Source organism: Ctenocephalides felis, unplaced genomic scaffold (genome assembly GCF_003426905.1).
Source record: "Ctenocephalides felis isolate EL2017-DRISC unplaced genomic scaffold, ASM342690v1 CF-g0.4_SCAFFOLD_01492, whole genome shotgun sequence".
NCBI classification, from domain to species: Eukaryota; Metazoa; Arthropoda; class Insecta; order Siphonaptera; family Pulicidae; genus Ctenocephalides; species Ctenocephalides felis.
This window is the reverse complement of record NW_020537646.1, coordinates 51,963,213-51,984,882: the sequence shown is the minus strand read 5'-3', so window position 1 is coordinate 51,984,882 and position 21,670 is coordinate 51,963,213. Positions and strand designations below refer to the sequence as shown.

Sequence of the window (21,670 nt, the reverse complement as noted above, 5' to 3'; positions counted from 1 at the left end):
AAAAGACGCTTACAAAGTTTTTTCCATTTAAATTAAATAGTTTATGAGTGAGTTTATGAACTTAAGATAAAGATTAGCCTATTTCCGACACCGTTTTTTTCCTCTCCATTTACTGCAATAATTTTGTTGATCGTAGGTTGAATAGAGCACATGTGAACAGGATTTGACAAATTTATTTTATGAACATAAATAATAATGTATATTGAATTATTGGTGAGAAAATGTAATTTAGATATTAAAATTACTGAAAGCCAGTTAAAATATGGTACAAAATTATGAAAATACAGGCAACATTATTGAAGCAATTATTTTGGGTAGAAAAACCAAGGTGATATTGTACCTTTACCGCGAATGCTATATAATAATTCTTTCTGAATTTGTTATACCTTTTAAAAGACTTCAATTTTCAACACGTGTATCTTATGCTAAGAACATAAATCACAAAGGCAGAAAATGTTTTCTTTTGTGATAAATTTGGAAAATCAATGTTTTAGTCGTGAATGAACAAAAAATCATTCAATTTATACATCCACATCTACAGGTATGACTAAAAAATTATATAACCTTTGGCATTAAAATAAATTAAGCTATTGGAAATAAATTTGTTCTATAAATTGCAATGTTTAATTTTTGATATACAATTTTATTGAACATATTCTAATATTTGTTAAAGGGATAATCAAAGTGTTAAGTGTGGGAATTGAGAATCATCATTTTATTTGAAGCACTTTTACATTTAACATCATTCATATATTGGTGTAAATAGTAATTCGAAAAACAGTAATTATTGTTTTTCAGGCATCGGCAACCTACGGCACGCGCGCCAGGCTTGGCACGCGATGGGGTTCTGAATGGCACTCTACAAAGTAATTAGGAAAATTGCAAATATATCGAGACGAAGTGATTTTTAAATAAGAGAAAATGTTGAAAATAAGAGAGAAGGTTTAATTATAATTATTTATCTAACGTGGCTCGCTAATTTCACGAAAATCTGCGCGAAGGTTGAGTGAGACTGCATTCGGAGTAAAAGGGATGAAACATGTGCAGCGCCGAGTAGTTATCGAAGCGGCCTTCACGAATGTTCAAGCTGAATGTTGGAGTATCATTCGCCCCTCTCTTTCTCGTTTTTCTACTGCGAGTGCTGCGCACCATTTGCTTGTGTGGTGTGCTTGCGTGGTGGGCTTAAACTTGCAGAGGTAAACTTGCATTTCGTTTGGTCGCTACTTTTCATTCTAATTTTTTTGTGAAGACTTGTATCTTATTAGTTTTATATTTGTTATAATTCATTCGTATTTAATCAAATGGAGAGTAAGAAAATTAGATGTTCGCGGTTTTCAAGACTATTGGACGAATGAATATGGATTTATACAACAAAAGGATCGTGCTGTATGTGCGATATGCCGCGAAAGTGTAGTATGCCGCACGTCAAGTGTACAAAGACATTTCCAAACCAAACATCAGTCCATATTCAATAGCAACGATGAGAAATGTGAAACTATAAAGAAAGCTGTTTCTTGCTATAAGAAACAAATAACTTTTTTGTGGAATAACTGGAACGAAGGCTAAAGCGACAGAATGCAGCTTCGCAATTGCTCATTGCATAGCTGCCAAAGGCAAACCCTTTACAGATGGAGAATATATAAAGGAAATTTTTATGAAAGTGATGAAAAGTTGTTTAGCGATTTACCTAACCAACAAACCATATTATCCCGAATTCAAGAAATACCGGCTTCTGCGCGAACAATTGAAAGAAGAATAACTGAAATGGCAGACAATGTAACAACAAAACAGAATGCTGGATTACAAGAAGCTGTTTCATTTAGTGCTTCTGTTTATGAAAGTACCGATGTAAATGATATTGCACGGCTTGCAGTATTTGCACGGTATTGTGATAAAAATCAAGTTTATAAAGAATTGTGTACTTCGATTCCTCTGTCTGGGACAACTAAGGGGGAGGATATTCTTTCTTCATTCATAAGTTATTTTGACAGCAAGAACATTAATGTCAAAAAAATATTTTCTGTAACCACTGACGGCGCACCTGCAATGATTGGCAAAGATAGAGGATTTGTCAAACTTCTTGAAAATCATATTGGACATAAAATATTGAACTTCCATTGTATAATACACCAGGAAAGTTTAGTTGCCAAAATTTCGTCACAGTGCCTAATTCCTGTAATGAACACTGTTGTTAAAATAGTTAATTTTATAGTGTCTCGCTTTTCATTGACACACAGGCAATTTAAATCTCTTTTAGAAGAAATGGAAAGTGAATATGTTGACCTTCCCTCATACAGCCATGTTCGTTGGCTTAGTCGAGGCAATGTCTTGAATAAGTTTGTGTCATGTTTGGAACCCATCAAAGTTTTTCTTAATGAAAAGGAACAACATTTCCCCGAATTGAACGATGAAGAATGGTTAGGCAAATTGATGTTTCTGACCGATGTAACAAATCATCTAAATGAACTAAACTTGAGATTGCAAGGGAAGCGCCAAACGGTGCTCGAATTATTTGAATATTGGACAGCATTTGCGTCAAAATTAAATATATTTTTAGGTGATATTAACACGAGCACCTACAAATACTTCCCAAGTGTGATAGCGCTTGCAAATGAATCGACCGTAAACAACAATGAACTTAAAACCTACGTTGAAGCACTTAAAGATGAATTTTGCATAAGATGCGAAGATTTTGAAGCTTATGTGCCTATATTTTCCAGACCAGAAAACCAGATTTAATAGATTCATCAATAATACCGTTCGATTGTTCAATTTTAGAGTGGATGAATGTTGATAATTTTGAAATGGAAATTATCGAACTATCATCTTCAGAATTATGGAAAACAAAATTTAAAGAATTACGAAAAAATCTAGAAGATGACTCTATAGAAAAATCGACAGCCGTATTAAATTGTTGGATGTCATTGCCGGAAAGATTTAATTGTTTAAAGAAAATTGCATGCGCTCTCCTTTCAGCTTTTAGATCCACATATCTTTGTGAACAAATTTTTTCTTACATGAAACATATTTTGAGTTCACAAAGAAGTCGTTTAACAACTGAACATTCAGAATCATGTGTGAAGTTAAAAGTTACAAATTATACCCCGGATATTGAAATGTTAAGCAAAAATGTACAGGGACAAGGTTCACATTAAAATTGTTTAGTTTATGTTAGAATTGTAGGTTATGTGTTTATAAATATGTTTCAAAGATAAATTGGGTTATAATTCTTCTCTCCTAGAACTTAATGATATATTTCAGAATTAAGGCGGCACTCTAAATCATATTGGTACAGTGGCTTGGCACACCGGCAAGCTTTTAAACACAGTTAAAAGCTTGCCGACCCCTGGTATAGAATATTGAAATAACGTGGATGTGTGTACAGGACAACGTCTGTCGGGTCATCTAGTATATATATATATATAAAATTCTTCTGTAACAATGTAAGTTTCATTAATCCTCCTAAACTATAATTCGGATTTTCATGAATCTTCCTGAAGTTTGTTCGGGAAATTTTCTAGAATGTTTTGATTCACAGAAATATAGTTAGATAGTAGAAATAAATGGAAAAAATTACAAAAAAACCGCTTATCATTGTTTGACCTTTAAAATATTTAAGGCATGGTTTGACATTAAAAACAAATAACAACTGTCATTTGCCAAACATTTCTATTCACTTAGAGGCTAAGGCAATATTAAAATATAATAAATTCATGATTAAAAATAAAGAAAATGTAATGTCTACATTATTATTGTCGAAAAGCAGCTGAGATGTGCCATAATTAAAATAATATAAGATGCAAATAATATAACATGCGTCTGACAGTCTGCGCATGCGACTGACGCGCACGGCGAATTTTGCTTGCAATAATTTGCGAACAGATTCGCCGTACGAATTCGTGCAAAGGAGACGAGCCATAAGTGATTGCGCTCAAAAATATTCAATTTGCGGTCGTTTTGCCTTACTATACTAAGTCACAATACAAAAAAAATTATTTAGAAGTTTCATTGTGTCAAAAATTCATATGTTTGTCATTGGGTACGGAATATTTACTCAATGGAGCGCTTTCGGTCCGACCTTTTTTTACTTTTTTCCAATTCGTTTGGAATTTTGGAACTAGGTTCATCTTACTCTTCAGAAGTGAAAACAATTTAGACTCCTTTACCACTTCTCGGGTGGATGACATTTCTTTTCAGTGGTGTAATTTTACTTTTTTCAAAATAACGTTGGGTATCGATAAAAGAACTAATTATAAGAGAAAAATGTTTAATAATGTTTTTCAAAAAAGCAAATACTTTTCAAGTAGGCAACATTATTGAAGCAATTATTTTGGGTAGAAAAATCGAAGGTGATATTGTACCTTGACCGCATGCTATATATTAATTCTTTCTGAATTTGTTATACTTTTTAAAAGATTTCAATTTTCAACACTTTCAATTTCAATCTATGCTATGACAATAAATACATGGTGATAAATTTGGAAAATCAATGTTTTAGCCGTGAATAAACAAAAAATCATTTATTTAAACATCCACATCTACAGGTATGTCTAAAAATATTGTATAATCCTTAAATTCAATATAATAAATTGAGCTATTGGAAATAAATTTGTTCTATAAATCGCAGTGTATAATTTTTAATATATAATTTTATTGAACATAAAAGGGATAATTAAAGTGTTAACTGTGGGAATTGAGAATAATCATTTTATTTGAAACAGTACTACATTTAACATCACTCATATATTGGTGTAAATAGTAACTCGAAGAAAAATAATGATTATTTTTAACTGAACGGTATAAATATTAGTATGGGATATTAAATAAACGGAGAGGTGGGTACAGGACAACGTCTGTCGGGTCATCTAGTATATATATATATATATATATATATATATATATATATATATATGAATAATTCAAAAAACATTCGATTCTTATTGATGTGGAGACTTGCTGAATAGTTTTTTGGCATGATTTGGCGAAGATAAGGGGCAAAAGATGAACAAAGATACCAATTCAGTTTCTGAGAGAACGTATATATATATATATATATATATATATATATATATATATATATATAATTATGTACATGGTTTTCTACTCTAATTGTAAGGGTAGTTTACATTTCCTTTTATTTTCAATTTCAATAAATGAATATATTTAAAAATAATAAAGATTTTCACTTGGAAATATAGATAGCAATATGTTTCCAAGTGAAAATAGCCCTCACCCGGCATTCCTGCACCATACTCGCCCTATTACAGAAATTGTAATAATAATATATCATACAGAGATGTGACAACTGATTGGGTTGCCATCTGTCAAACTGGCAAAAAGTGTAGAAAATGAAAATTCGGTTTTTGGCGGGAATGTGGTATGTGATTACAATGATTAATAAAATATTCGGTTTGATTCAAAAATCATTCGATTCGTATTGATGTTATGCTTGTTTTTTTGCTGTTCCGTTACAGAGATTCGGAGCAAAAGTAAACAAATGGCCGTTAGTGAGGCAACTGATCATCTGATCAGAATAATTCAAAAAACATTTTGCTTGTGTTGATATTGTGGAGAAATGATTAGTTTTTGGGGAATGTATTCTTTTTAACTTCAAAATTTAAAAAAGTTTTTTTTAATTTTAAAAATGATTCGAATTTTAATTTTAAAAACATTTAAGTTCCTCCACCATTTCATTACGGTACGGGAAGTTTCAACAATTTGCCTTGAGGCACGATGCCATGCATCATTAGTTTCGTTTTATAATTATTAAAATCTATGTTCATACATATTGCATTATAGTAAGTATTTTTTAACTTCCCGTAGGGTAAGTTATTGTAATGGGCCGAAAATCGGAATTGAAAATTTTTACATTTCTTGACGTTTTGAAGGTTTCTGAACGTTTTGGCATACCTCAGAAAAAATGGATGTGTGTGTGTGTGTATGTATATATATGTATGGATACAAATTTCCAGTCACGTTTTAGGGCGCACGGATCGATATTGAACCGATTTGAGTGGTTCAAAAAACATTCGATTCCTATTGATAGGGAAAAGAGCTGATTAGTTTTTGGCAAAAGCAGGTCCAGCCGTTTCGGAGATACAGAGCAAAGAGTGCAGAAAATAGAAATCGAATTTTTGAGAGAACGGAGTATCCGATTTGAATGATCTACAAAACATTCAATTAGTAATGATTGGGAGAAGTGTTTTGAGAGAACTAAGCGTCCGATTTAACCCCTTCGCTTACAAAGACGCCTCAGAGGCGTCGCAAGGTTATCGGCCCAAACACGAATAGGACGCCTTAGAGTCGTCGTAAGTCTACCGGACAATACATAAATAAAACATTTCCGAAACTTGGTGACGCATATACATACATCGTTTGTAAGAAGTTTTAAAAAAATACCAATTATAATGTCTTAAAAAAAATTAGTGATGAATTACAAAACAGTGATGACTTTGCAACCAGTAGTACTGACAGTGGTAGTGACATTGTACGTTTCGCACAAATATATAAATTTATAATTATATGTATATTTTATATATTTGTAATAATAAATTTATATTTTTATTTAAAAATCAACGTAATTATTTATCAAACATCTTGCAAAGTTTTTTGTACCGCACACGTGCATATAGAAACTATATATAATAGTGATTTGTTCAGTTTCGAACGCTAAGCAGAGTTGTTTATGTCACTGCGTGCGACCGACCTTAGTGTCGCTTTGGGCCCGTAAATTTGGAGATTGGCTGGTAAGTGAAGGGGTTAAATGATTCAAAGAACTTTCTGCTTGTCTTAACAAAATAATTGATTTTGGAAAAAAAATTTTGTTCCAACTTTTTTTTTTTAGTTTTTTGTATATCGAAAATATTTCAGATTTTATTTTTAATTCTGGCTATAGTTCTAATATACTTTACAAATAATTTGAACTCTGCAATTTAGTTTATATAATTCTTATAAATATTAGACAATGTTACAATATTTAATCTATTTGAAAACATTCAGTATTCCTCGAACATTTCGTTACGGTACGGGAAGTTCTAGCACGATGCCATAAGTGCCTCAAGACAGAATTCCACTTACAGCTAGTTTTTTTGGTTTGATACGAGTTGATTCGAATCAAGTAAAATGTGATTCGATCAGAATGTCGAGAACTTGATTCGAATCACTTAATTCGACTTGGCACATATTATGAGCCCCTGAAAAGCGGTTTAAATGTAAATATTTATTAGAATTTGAATTAATGGACCGCGTCAAAAATTTAGAATCGTCACAGTTTAAAAAGTGGCCAAGTGGATTGACTATAGATAATTTATTATGAATTCTGCGTTTTACGTTTGACTGCGAATTGTAATTGAGTTATATATCCTCAACGTAAATGCTCTTATTAGTTGTTAAAACCAGTATTAATCAATAGGTATTCATTGTCAGTTATTTATTATAAATATTGTAATTAATTACAGTGTAATGAAATGTGTGGGTAATATTTTCGAAGATTGGCATACTCTTCAGTTCCATTGACATTTTGTGATGAAGAATAAAATGAACATTTTTAATTGTACTATTCAGAAAATTCTGACATAACGTGATGAAAAAAATTAATAAAAGTATGTATGTATATAATATAGTTAAAAATCCATGTCAAAGTATGTATATTGTAATAAGAAATACAGTTATTAGTTGCCCTTTAAAAATAAAAAATAACTATCAACAAATATTGTTTATATTAGTCATTAACCATTTTTCTTTTATTTACAGATGGCTTTTGTAATTCAAATTGATAGAATGTACAACTGTGTATGCATATATTAATTAAAAAAATATAATGAATGTTTTATATTTTTATATTTAAGGGAAGTACGAACAAAATGACTGTGTTTTGCCTTTTACTGATATTTATTTATTAACTTCCTGTAGGGTAAGTTATTGTAATAGGCCGAAAATCGAAATTGAAATTTTTTACATTTCTCGACGTTTTGAAGGTTTCTGAACATTTTGGCATACCTCAGAAAAAATTGATGTGTGTGTGTATGTATGCATGGATACAAATTTCCAGTCACGTTTTCGGGCGCACGGATCAACCGATTTGAATGGTTCAAAAAATATTCGATTCCTATCGATAGGGAGAAGAGCTCATTGGCAAAGGCAGGTCCAGCCGTTTCGGGGATACGGAGCAAAGAGTGCAGAAAATAGAAATCGAGTTTTTGAGTGAACGGAGCATCCGATTTGAATGACCTCAAAAACATTCAATTGGGGTAATGATTGCGAGAAGTGAATATTAGTTTTTGGCAATGGCAGGCCCAGCCATTTCGAAGATACAGAGCTAAATGTGCAAAAAATGGCAGTTTTTGAGAAAACTAAGCGTCCAATTTAAACGATTCAAAGAACTTTCAGGTTGTTTTAACAAAATAATTGATTTTGGAAAAAAAAATTGTATCATTTTTTTTTGAGTTAGTTTTTTTTGTATGTCGAAAATAATTCAGATTTTATTTTTAGTTCTAATAATTCAGTTTATATAATTCTTATAAATATTAGACAATGTTACAATATTTATAATAATCTATTTGAAAACATTCTGTATTCCCCGAACATTTCGATACGGTACGGGAAGTTTCAGCAATTTGCCTTAAGGCACGATGCCATACACCCCACTAGTTTAATGATGTAATCAGTCTCAATCGTTTTTATTCATCTTAGATTCCTCGACTACCAGTAATATAACTATAGCATCATACGAAAAGAAAAGGAAAAATTCAACTAATTACCATTAAAAAATGGTAACGGACAAACTGGCACATAAGGTATGTACATACAGAGATACTAATTTCTAAGATTTAAATATACTTATGCCAACATAAAAAATTAACTAATATTAATAAAAACTAAAGACCTAGAAATGAAAAACAAAACTTATACGTTTGGTCGTGCTATGGTTAACAAATACTCATATGCTTCATAAGCTATTTTTAACAAATAATAATAAAAAAATATCGATACTTACTACTCATTATCAGTATCGAGTATATTGAGTGCTTTTTTTTACACAGTTGCGAGGCTAAAAAATAACGTTTTTTTGCGATTTTTTGTGGACACAGCTTTCATTTATTAAGTACAAGTAATAGTAATTCTGAAAGAGCACACTTTGAAGAATATAATTGTGTATCACTCGTGTCAAAATATTGAAGTTCACCGCCTCTGCAGATATTTCCAGAACGTCCTCCATAAAAAGGCGTTCGGCGGTGAGCACGATTTCGTCGGTTTAGATTATCCGAAATAAAAAAGGTGAATTCTTTTAGAAGATAGATAAGTGTAGGTTTTGAACAAAAAAAATGGTATTGAATAAACAAATTTTTCATTTTTGACAAGATGGCGGGAATTTGAAAAAAAAAATTTGTTTTCGATGAAAATTTTTACTGTAAATTTTCAAAAAAAATATTAAAAAAAAGTTTACATCTTATTTCTTCGTTCAATACCTAAAGAATGTATATAAAAAAGATTGTGTTAAAATTTCAACCCGATTAGTTGAGCCATCTCTGAGAAATCTTGCTCACCAACTCTGAAATGACAGTATTGAGATAAACGCGTTTAAAGTTTCAGAAGTAGTTCACACGTAGGCAAATTTTGTTTTTTTTTAAACTTGTATGGTATCATCGATTCCAGGACCATAGGAGGGGCCTTGTGTAGGATCCTTAGCTTTCAGTAAGTCCAGCTGGTGTTGTCGTCGAGCCATTCTTTCTTCGTGCATGCTTCCTAGCGCTCTCGCGTCGGAAATCATCGCACGCTCTGCGTCCTCTTTCTGAGCATAATCATGAGCTGCCGTGCCTAATGAAAGCACTAATGCACGCATAATGTGTAGCAATGATGTTGTACCTTCATTATGTATTACAGCTGCAATGTAAGCCGCTATTTCAACAACTGTAGAGCCACATGAAATAATTGGCTCTATTATTCTCAGAAAGTACTTTTTTATTAATTGATTTTCTGTCTTTTTCGATTGATCAGTCTTATTTTTGACTAAGTCGCAGAGTCGTGAGCCTATCTTCTTTCGAACATGCCCGATACATTCTTTTTTACTACCTCCTACTTCACGCTCTGACGCTCTGACGTGGCCTTACAAATTCAGGTAATCTCCGAAAGTATTTATCGGATTGACTTCAAATTTTCAGAGAATATGCTCAAATATATGTAGGTACATTACAAAAATTTTAAAAAAACTTTTTTTGAAAATTCTAACTGCGTATAACCCCGGCAAATTGCTGGTACTTTCCGTACCAAAAATTTAATTAAAAAAAAAATATTTAATATGTTTTAAACTTTGAAAAAATTAGATTTTTGGAAAAAAGTTTTTTTTTAAGTTTCAAATATTTTGGAAATTTTGATCTTTTTAACTTCCCGTAGGGTAAGTTATAGTAATAGCAAAAAAATCAAAAATGAAATTTTTTATATATCTTACGCTTCAGAGGTTTCTGAACATTTTGATAGACCTTAGAAAAAATGGATGTGTGTGTGTGTGTGCAATGGCGTAACTAGAACCTCCGGGGCCCGTGGCAAAATTTTCCGACGGGGCCCTATCGTGGTACTCAATTTTTGACTTATCTAATTTTGTTTAATAAACGTTAAGTACACGCTGTTTTACTACTGGCTAAAATAATTTTTAATGAATTTGATCACAAATTAGCAAACCAACTTCGACTAATTTATATTTTATGGCTTTATATTAAGAAATTATACAAAAGGTAGAAAAGTAAACAGTTGATTTAGGGGTATAATTATTTTATAATTTAGTTATGATTATATAAAAATAACAAAAAATGCATAAAACTTAATTTTTCTTGCAAATCAAACAAGAAATATTGGTGAATATTTTCAACGTTGGAGTAAATAAAAATTAAAATCTAACGTTAGATAACCTTCCATCAACAATTTCTTTTTTTTACACTAATTAATTTTATTGATTGAGTAGTAACGTTCCATTTTCATAAAAATTCATATTTTCATCAATACCCCTGATTGAAAACTTGTTGGACGATTTTTCTTGAATAAACAATAGCGTGAAATATTCAAAATAAAATAAAATAAAATGTTAAATTCGATAAGCTATTCAGTAAATTAAATCTTTTCTTATTGCTTTCAATTGCGTAAAAATATATATCTATTCCAAAAAAAATTCTATTCGCCTCTGAAAGTTGATCGAAAACTAAATTTCCCTGGCAAATGATTCAGAATCTAAAAAAAAGTTTTTTTATGGTACTGATCTATTAAATAATAGTTCTAAAATTTATTTAGATAAAAAACATATCTTTTCTGATATGTCTTTTTTATCTAAACACATTTTAGAGCTTTTATTTAATAGATCAGTAGAACCTCGTTTATCTGTTATACGGATTTGCGATTATCCGAATTACCAACCGCGACCAATTTATATGTATGTACAAGTCGAATTTTTGCATAATTAATGCTGCAGTTTAGTATACGTATGTAATGTAATCTAAGAAAATGTGTATGAACACACATAAGGAAGTGTTAATTTCTTAATAAACATTATTCTTGTTGATCTCTATATTTGAATTTGTTATTTTTAATAAATACACAACATTATTCTTCATACATTTGATTATCCGGATTTTCAATTATTCGAATGCCTATCGACAACAATTAGTCCGGTTAATAATATTCAAGTACTCGATAAAATATATTCACTTTGAATAAACTTTCAGTATCTTGAATATGAATTCGCAAAGTTTGTCAAAATAGCGTATTACCTTCCTCTGAAGGCTTTTAAAAAATTCATGATTGATAAATCATTTTTCTACTACACTATTTGCGTCTAATTTCAAATTTCCAAATTCATGCCAATACATTTCTAATTCTTAACCATTTTTTCAAATGTCTATGGCATTTGAAAGATTCGTGGTTTTAGATTATAGCGCTTTAGATGCTGCGTCGATAGTAATAGAATATTACAATGGAAAACCAATAATAAAACTAGTGGGGTGGGTGGCATCGGAACTTCCCGTATCGTAACGAAATGTTCGAGGAATACTGAATGTTTTCAAATAGATTATTATAAATATTGTAACATTGTCTAATATTTATAAGAATTATACAAACTGAATTGCAAAGTTGAAATTATTTGTTTAAAGTATATTAGAACTATAGTCAGAATTAAAAATAAAATCTGAATTATTTTCGATATACAAAAAATTAAAAAAAAAAAATTGAAACAATATTTTTTTTCCAAAATCAATTATTTTGTGAAGACAAGCAGAAAGTTCTTTGAATCATTCAAATCGGACGCTTAGTTCTCTCAAAAACTGCCATTTTTTACATATTTAGCTCCGTATCTTCGAAATGGCTAGGCCTGCCTTTGCCAAAAACTAATAAACACTTCTCCCAATCATTACTAATTGAATGTTTTTTAGATCATTCAAATCGGATACTCCGTTTTCTCAAAAAGTCGATTTCTATTTTCTGCACTCTTTGCTGCGTATCCTCGAAACGGCTGGACCTGCCTTTGCCAAAAACTAATCAGCTCTTTTCCCTATCGATAGGAATCGAATGTTTTTTGAACCATTCAAATCGGTTGATCCGTGCGCCCGAAAACGTGACTGGAAATTTGTATCCATACATACATACACACACACACACATCCATTTTTTCTGAGGTATGCCAAAACGTTCAGAAACCTTCAAAACGTTGAGAAATGTAAATAATTTCAATTCCGATTTTCGGCCCATTACAATAACTTACCCTACGGGAAGTTAATAATTGTAGTTTGCAAACTTCTTTTTATGTGAAATAGTGTATATATCTAAAAAACCTCCGTAGTAAAAATCAGCCAAAAGCGGCCGAATTGAATGCGAGATCGAATCAAAAAGAGGCTCTGTTCATAAATAATTTAGGTGTATAAGCTTAGGGGCGTAACTACCGCCGTATCAGCCGTATCAAAAATACGGGGCCCCCGAGCCAGGGGGGCTCCCAACGAGCGCAAGCAGAAAGCAAAACAACAATTATTCAAAAAAAATAATAATTTTAACGTAGTTTGCATTTTCTTTGTTATCGAGAGGTATTGAACTTCAACTTGTAAGCTAACTCTTTAAAAGAATTTATTTTTGCTGCAATATTTTTGCAAGCTCTAGAAATCAATTCAATTAGTAAAGCTTTTGCTCATCCGATAAGTTAATCTTTTTGTGCAGATGAACAAATCTATAAAACTAATCCAGTTTATAAATTCTTCATATAAAATTGGAATTTGGAATTTTTATAGTTATATTTAAAATATTTTTATATTTGTTTTTGTTACTACCTGAATTCTCTGCATGACGCGTAAGTTTAATAGATATATTCTGATAAATATGATAACATTCTGATAAATATGATCAACTAAGTCATTTTCAGATTACTTTCTTCACTGTTTCAAATTATTAGTTTCATTTCTGAAACTCTACAACATGCCAGTAATGACTTACAAAAAGCTAGTATTTTATTAAGTAATCCTTTGAATAGACTTTATATGAGAATTAAGATATAAAAATATATTGAATTGGTTTGCTAAATTAATCGAAATAATTTGCAAAAAAGATGGATTGCAATAACTATTTTAAAGAACCAAAGACAAAAGATAATGAAGTGTTATTATGATGAGTTATCACAAGACGTTTAAGGCAACGGTTACTGTCCACTGAATTACTGTAAAGGAATACTGTAAATATATCTCATATGATCATGATCAATTGATGGTTCAAGAAATAAGTTTGAACACAAAAATCTAAGAAATCTTATTTTATTAAGATACAATGATGAATGCAATAGGCTTGCATCGGTTTGCATAGGTTTGGCCTTTCCAGTTACAATCGCAATTGCTAAGTTAACTGCTTTTAAATGAAATTATTAAAATTAAAACTAATTAAAAGTTACGTAAAAATTTCAGGACTGAAACATCTACCAGGCATGTTCCTAGAGACAAAAACTTTATAAAATTTAAAGTCACTAAATGATTCAGTTTTTCGAAAAAAGGCAAGGAGAGTAAGTATCTGAGATCATTTGTAAAAAAATTAGAAAATTAGAGAGATTTACATAAATAAATAATTAGAATGATAAATAAATATTCTTTTAATTTTATGTATTTTTATTTTTTATGAAAAAAAATTTCTTCATGAGGGGGCCCCCAAACAAATTTTGATACGGGGCCCCGCTAAGGCACGCTACGCCCCTGTGTAAGTGGCAAGTTGCATGAAAAACTGGATCCAAAATTGCCAAAGAAGTTTGTTAATTAATAACTAAGAAACGACTCGTCGATCCTTGAAAGTTAATCAGCACGATTCTCAAATAGAACGTTTGTAATAGTTTTTGAATTTTCAAAATCGATTCACGAATGTAAGCTATATATATCGTGGACAAATAATTTTTAAATAGGATTGTGCATTTTTAAGAAAACGTCGACTAAAGATGAAATTATGACTAACGTAAAAAAGCGCTGCTCATTTTTTCAAACTTTGATAGTATTTTAAAAATTAAAACAACTTACCGTAGGGTCGAAATATTTAGTTATTTTTGAGACCGTGATCACTATCGCCAATAAAGTTTTATAAATATCATCGTAAAGAAATATTTAACAATTGAATACGAAGAAACGATCCGATCGATCTCTTAAAACAAATCAGCACGATTCCCAATTGATATCTTTTGAACAGTTTCTGAATTTTTAAAATCGATGCAGGATTTTTGGCTAAAACGTGTACGAAAAATTTTACATTTTTCTGTTGATTAGAAAGAGTTGGCCGATTGTTGCACAAAACTGAAAGACGTTTGTCATTATTTAGCTACATCAAATGACTTTTAAAGTTTTGAAATGGATTTAACCGTTTTCGAGAAAACGTTGGCAAAAAGTCAAAAATCGGCTAATATACACCCTTTTTTAAAAAAAAATTGGTCTCAAACGGTTCAGGAAGACTTGAAAAGTCGAAATTTTTCGTGAGAATCTATTAAATATTTTCCTATTATGCTATTTTTAAGGGCGGCCATTTATATGCTCACAAGCAGGCGGCCACATACCCAGGCACGGCCCTGAGTATAAACAGGAAAATACCGATTATAATAAATAAAATTAAGAATGAGTCTTAGAAAACTATTATGATTATAAAAGCACGTCCACATGTCGGAAGTCATGGAAATATAATCTGCTTCTGAAAGTAAACTTTTGATTTTCAAAACCAAAAATAATGTTTGTATTTTCTGCGATAAAAACCTAAGATAGCTCTTTATTTAGTAAATGCAGATTGAATATAATATAAACGTTTAAATTATTATATATATACTTGTTGAATGTGTTTATAGTTTATAGTTAATGCCCGATATCCCGATAATGCCCTCCTAGCATCGTCAACATTCTCCTACTCCTTCTCTAGGCGGATATGTATACCTTGCCAGATTGCAATCATTACATTTGGATGCAATTTGAGTGACCCGATGTTGGGGAATTGTCATAACACCTTCCGCATTGAAATGATTATAGTTCTTTGTCATACTCAACTTTAATTAAAACTAGAACTATAATCAAATGAGTTTTATAAAATTAAAATTTGAATAATTCTATTTTATATATACATGTTGGGTCTGAAATTATTCTATAATTAATATTTCATATAAATTTGAATATAAAATTATAAACTTGATTACAGGGTATGTGTGATACAAAGAGTAAACAAATAATTCCAATATACTAAATGTTATACAAAACTGAAAAGAAAAATAGTAATTCTAAGAAAAGTAAGGTTTCAATCTATTTACGCTGCCACACAGCAATGTGTAATTAACTGCAGAGTCCTTTGAGATAACTTCGTAAGGTCCAATCCAAGGCTTGAGCAATTTTTTGGTCCTTCTCTTAGGAATAATCTCATTTTTCAAAAAAACTAATTGCCCGATTTTAAATTCAGTTAATTTAACAGATTTGCCATAATTTTCTTTGGAGTTGAATTTACTATGAATTAAAGTATCTCTAGCAATTTGTTGAATTCTAGATTTTATTTCTTTAGCATAGTCGTCATAGGAATAATGGACATCAGGAGGTTTATTAAGGGACGTTGGGAGTTCCGGGTCGTAACCGTTATTTAAACGAAATGGACTAAATTCAGTAGAGCTATGCGGAGTCACATTATATGTAAACATTGCATATGGAAGCCAAGTGTTCCAGTCAGATTGGTCTGCTTTAAAAAAATTACGTATGTACTTTACTAATGTTTGGTGAGACTTTTGTATCTCACTAATGGCCGAGATATCATTGAAAATATGTGAAAGTGGCCCCTTTTTTTAAACTCACTTTTTGGCGTAGCCATAAAAGATAACGAAAAAAAAATTACGTGGTTCTATTCATATTGGCTTAGGCCTCATTATGTAGAACAATCGATGCCAAATAATCATTTATTATTAGCTGAAAAAGATAAAATAATTTTTCAATTGATGTTTCCCTGTAGTGCGCTTAGTTGGACCACCTTCTAATTAGCGTTAATCGAAAGTCCATTGTTTTTTCTTTTAGTGCTGTAAATATTTTTCAAATGCAATGCAAATGCAATTCGTTCGGACGCGAAGAAGTGCGCGATGCGCCCGAAACCATTCTTAAGAAACTCTGAATGCGTAAAATATTTATTATATAGTTATATGTATAAACACATAGATTATAGATTTTACATTTTTAGGCATTATTTGTTCTAATTTGTTAATTAAATCACTGAAACTAGTGGTGTATGGCATTGTGCCTTAAGGGTCCGCAATGAAGTATTCGAAGAAAATCAAATGTTTTCAAATATATTATTATCAATACTGTAACATTCATTATTCGAATTTATGAACAAAGTATAAGGTCTTATAAATTGGACTATGACGTTTGCATATGTTTTCCTGAAAAGTAAATGAACAGAACCCAATGAAGCGGAGTTAGAATGAAGAATATTATCTTATGGCAAACTTAAAATTATTTATCTGAAGTATATCAGAGATCTTTAGAATTTTAGCTAGAACCAAAATGAAAATCCGAATTATTTTCGATATTAAAAAAATAAATGTTTTGAAATTTAAAAAAATTTTTTTTTGTTATTTGCCCAAAATAATCTTGTCGTCTAAACAAGCAAAAGCTTTTTTGAATCATTCAAATCAGATTCTTCTGTCTTTGCCAAAAACTAATCAGTACGTCTCCTAATCGGTTGATCCGTGCGCCCGAAATCGTAAATAAAAATCTGTATCCATACATTCGTACATGAAATGTAACGCAAATGTAAATGTAACACAAACAAACACATCATTTTTTTTTATCGTATGCCAAAAATGTTGAAAAACCTTCGAAATGTGAGGATATGCAAAAATTTTCGATTACAATAACTCACCCTATATATACTACGGAAAATTAAAAATATCACTGTATTATAAGTAATTGCAAATTAGCTACAGAAATTAGTTAAAAAAATCACAAATCTTCACATAAACCACACAAAAATACGACAGTAGACAAAATAAACAAAACCAGAAATGGAGACTTGTTGATAACTATTTCTAAGAAAAGTGCGGACAAACGCCAAGGACTACAACAGATTATTGCAGGTGTGTTAAAGGATGAGGCCGAAGTTATTTATAAGGGACACCAAGAAACTATAGAAATAAGGGATATTGATGATGAAACCTCGAAAATTGATATCCAGATAGCACTACAAAAAGCAACCGGAGGAGCCTGCAACACACCAGCAGAAGCAATTAGGATTTGTAAGGCATATAGAGGTACTCAGATTGCTACTGTAGCTCTTCCAGCGGCAGTTGTATACCATCTGCTCAAAGCAAGTAGCAAAATACGAATTGGATGGGTCAACTGTCGAATTAAAATCATCAAGAAACCAATTCGATGCTTTAAATGCTGGCTATTCGGACATTATGGATCACAGTGCAAGAGCAAAGTGAATCGGACCAATCTATGCATTAGATGTGGACAAGAAGGTCACAAAATAGCCAACTGTATGAATGCAGCAAAATGTGCACTATGCGCTGAAAATGTAGCACATCATGCCGGCACTCACAGATGTCCTGTATATAGGGAGGCCATAGAGAAAATAATGAACGCAAAAGCATGAAGATTATGCAGCTAAACATGAATCATTGTGAGGCTGCACACGACTTGCTTATGCAGACGGTAAGAGATATGAAAATTGATGTTGCCCTCTTATCAGAACCTTACAAACAACTAACTGATTGGCCATGGGAAACTGACAGTACCACCAAAGCTGTTATTTGGTCCTGTGGCAAATTTTGTTTCCAAAATGTTGTTAACAATAGCAACGCTGGATTTGTCGCAGCATCATTAGATGGCATTCATTTATACAGCTGTTACGCTCCACTTAGTATTTCTTTGCCCGATTTTTTAGATCGTCTTGTGGAGGATGCAAAACGACACCACCCCGTAGCGATAGCCGGTGACTTGAACGCATGGGCGGTAGACTGGGGAAGTAGGAAGACTAATGCAAGAGGTAAAGCACTTTTAGAGGCCTTTAATGCACTTGACGTTGTTTTACTTAATAGTGGTGATAAGCCAACCTTTGCCAAGGGCAGTGCAAGCTCAATAATAGACCTTACTTTTGTTAGCAATAGCCTCGTCAGAGGAAATTGCAATTGGGAGGTATTAGATATCTACACTGCTAGTGACCACAATGCAATCATCTGCGAAATATCAACGAATAGAAACATTAGAAGACATGCGAAAATACCTAAAGCCATTGGGTGAAATATAAAATCTTTTGATGAAAGCGCCATGAAAGTTGCCTTAAACTGCAAACCTATAATTTCAGAACACGCAGATGAGCATACTAGAGAGCTGATGGAGAGAATAACCGAAGCCTGTGATATCAGTATGACTCGTAAGCATGGCATAAATCAAAGACAATCTGTGCACTGGTGGACTGAAGAAATCAGCTCACTTCGTAAAGAATGCCTAAAGAAAAGAAGGATCTCTCAGCGAGGGTATAGTCTCACTAATTCTGCACAACTGGTAGTGGAATATAAACAAGCACGTCGGCAACTAAATGAAGCTATCAAAGATAGTAAAGTTAGGTGCTGGAAAGAACTTCTGGATGAAGTCGAGGAAAACCCATGGGGAAGACCTTATAAGACTGTAATGTCTCGCCTCAAAAGCCAGCCAATACCTTCACTAACTTGCCGACGACTATTGAATAAAATAGTAACTACTTTGTTTCCACGACAACCTAATTTAAACTACCAGGTAACACATGTAGAACTGTATAATATTTCACCTATAACACTGCAAGAACTGATGGAAGCTTGCCATCGCGTTGGTAATAGTAAGGCACCGGGATTTGATGGAATTCCTAATATTGCCTTAAAAACATCAATTATGACATCTCCGACAATGTTTCTTAATGCATATAATACATGCCTGAAAGAAGGGGTTTTTCCACGAAAATGGAAACAGCAAAGATTAGTGCTTATTCCCAAAGGAAAAAAACACCAGATGAACCATCATCCTACCGTCCAATATGCATGCTGGATACAGTGGGTAAAATTTTTGAAAGAATAATTTACCAAAGAATAGATGCAATAGTTGACCCAATCCTAGCAGACAATCAGTATGGTTTTCGCAAAGGGCGATCAACTATCGATGCTATAAACTTGGTAGTTAACACCCCCAAGAAGGCAATTGCTGGAACCCGATGGAAGGGGGGTGCGAAAAAGTACTGCCTTGTAGCTAAATTGGATATAAAAAATGCTTTCAATTCTGCAAACTGGGATTGCATTATGAATGCACTCCCTGACAAGAACGTGCCAGCATACCTCTGCAATATAGTCGCAAGCTACTTTACAGACAGAATTCTAATGTACGATTCACGCGATGGTACAGAAGAATATAATATAACAGGAGGTGTGCCGCAGTTCTCTGTTCTAGGCCCTTTGCTATGGAATATTATGTATGATGACCTATTGAGACTAGAGATTCCAGAATGTGTGAAACTAGTAGCATATGCAGTCGATATACCATAGTAGTTGTCTCCAATCAAATTGATGACATCGTAAGTCTATTCGATATTACATTTAGATAAATTAATCAGTGGATGGGAACCATGAATCTCCAATTAGCACAACAAAAAAGTGAAGCTGTTCTTATCACTAGTAGAAAAACAATAGAGACCATCAAGCTAAAGATAGGAAATCTTGAGATTACGTCAAAACCTCACATCTGTTACCTTGGCGTAATGCTTGATGCTCGTTTGAATTTCAATCAACAAATGGAACACGTTAGTGCTAAGGCGTCAATAGTTAGGTCGAAACTTGCTCGACTGATGCCTAATATTGGAGGTCCTAAACCAACCAGAAGGATATTACTATCGTCAGTTGTTACTTCTGTGCTAACATATGGTATCTCCATATGGGCTGATGCTCTTAAATCTCAAAAATCGAGGAGAATGGCAGTGCCCTTATATCGTCTCAGTGCTATAAGAATTGCTTCAAGCACGATAGCTCGCCGGATTGCCCATATTGTTTGGGCGAAATCGAAGATGCTGAGCATGTGTTCTTCGTGTGCCCGCGATTTGGTGCTCTACGGGATGATGTGGAAGAGACTTTGAGACGCAGAATTACCCCAGGTAATGTTGTTGGAGTGATGCTGACAAGTGATGCTGCTTGGAACGCCATAGACAGATTTGCGAGAGACGTATTAATGGACCTGCGTTCTATAGAGAGAGAAAGGGCGAATGGGTCTTTGCCCATTTAAAAGATAAGTATAATGTTTATGAATTATAACATTGATTATAACAAGTTAAGAATTATATCATTCTAGATCCTCCCCCCACGAAGTAATGCCTAACGGCGGTTTCCGTGGGGACCAGAGGCAAGGACAAAGCGGAGGTTTTAGTCGGTATTATACCAGGGCGGTATCGAGTCCAACATACCCAGACAGAAGACCGGTCTGGGATGCATAAAGGCATTTCCTTCGCTATACAAAAAAAAACGACACAAAAATACAAACATTAAAAAATCATATAATTTTCGAAATAAATTAACTAAGACGTTTTATATTATGAAAATAATGATTATTAGAATACTTTCAATAATACTTTTTGTAAATTATTGATATCTTCTATATATATATATATATATATATATATATATATATATATATATGAGTGAGTTCTTGAGGGCGATACATCAAACAAAGAAAAGCCAAAGATTTATAAAATAATCTTTATTTCCAAACGTTTCGACATTCAATTTAATGTCATCATCAGTGGATCTAAAAACAGTATGAAAATTAGTATATCTAGGTAATTATAATATATGTGGATTGGTAAAGTAACTATACAATAAGAGAAAAATTAACAAACAGCAACACTTAACAACAAACCAAATATAAAAGATAGGAAAGGTAGTAGAGACTAGAATTAAATAAATAATTAAAAAGTATAGGCAAAAATATTTAAGTACACTCATATAAACCTACGCATATATACATATATACATACACATATACACACATATACATATATATATATATATATATATATATATATATATATATATACATATATATATTATATACATGCATATATCCATATACACACACATGCAAACATATAATACACATATACATATACAGATACAACAATATATACCTATATATGTACACATA

The 21,670-nt window shown here is 32.1% G+C and overlaps 2 protein-coding genes across 4 annotated transcripts in view; both read left to right on the top strand.

Annotated features, from left to right (window-relative positions):
* The window catches only part of LOC113369764 (apoptosis-inducing factor 1, mitochondrial-like), a 56,474-nt gene that overhangs the window by 22,776 nt on the left and 12,028 nt on the right, over nucleotides 1-21,670 (top strand). Inside the window, exon 15 of one of the 3 annotated variants that reach the window (XM_026610336.1) lies at nucleotides 13,925-14,018. The exons of 1 other annotated variant lie outside the window; for it this stretch is intronic. The gene's annotated coding sequence lies outside the window, so the exon portion shown is untranslated. Of the gene's footprint in view, nucleotides 1-7,457; nucleotides 7,608-13,924; nucleotides 14,019-21,670 lie in introns of those variants that run through there. One more of the 3 variants, XM_026610334.1, reaches the window with a different exon arrangement.
* Nucleotides 1,576-2,739, top strand: LOC113371372 (general transcription factor II-I repeat domain-containing protein 2A-like). Its single transcript, XM_026612000.1, has one exon. The coding sequence runs from the start codon at nucleotides 1,576-1,578 to the stop codon at nucleotides 2,737-2,739; it is 1,164 nt and encodes a 387-aa protein (XP_026467785.1).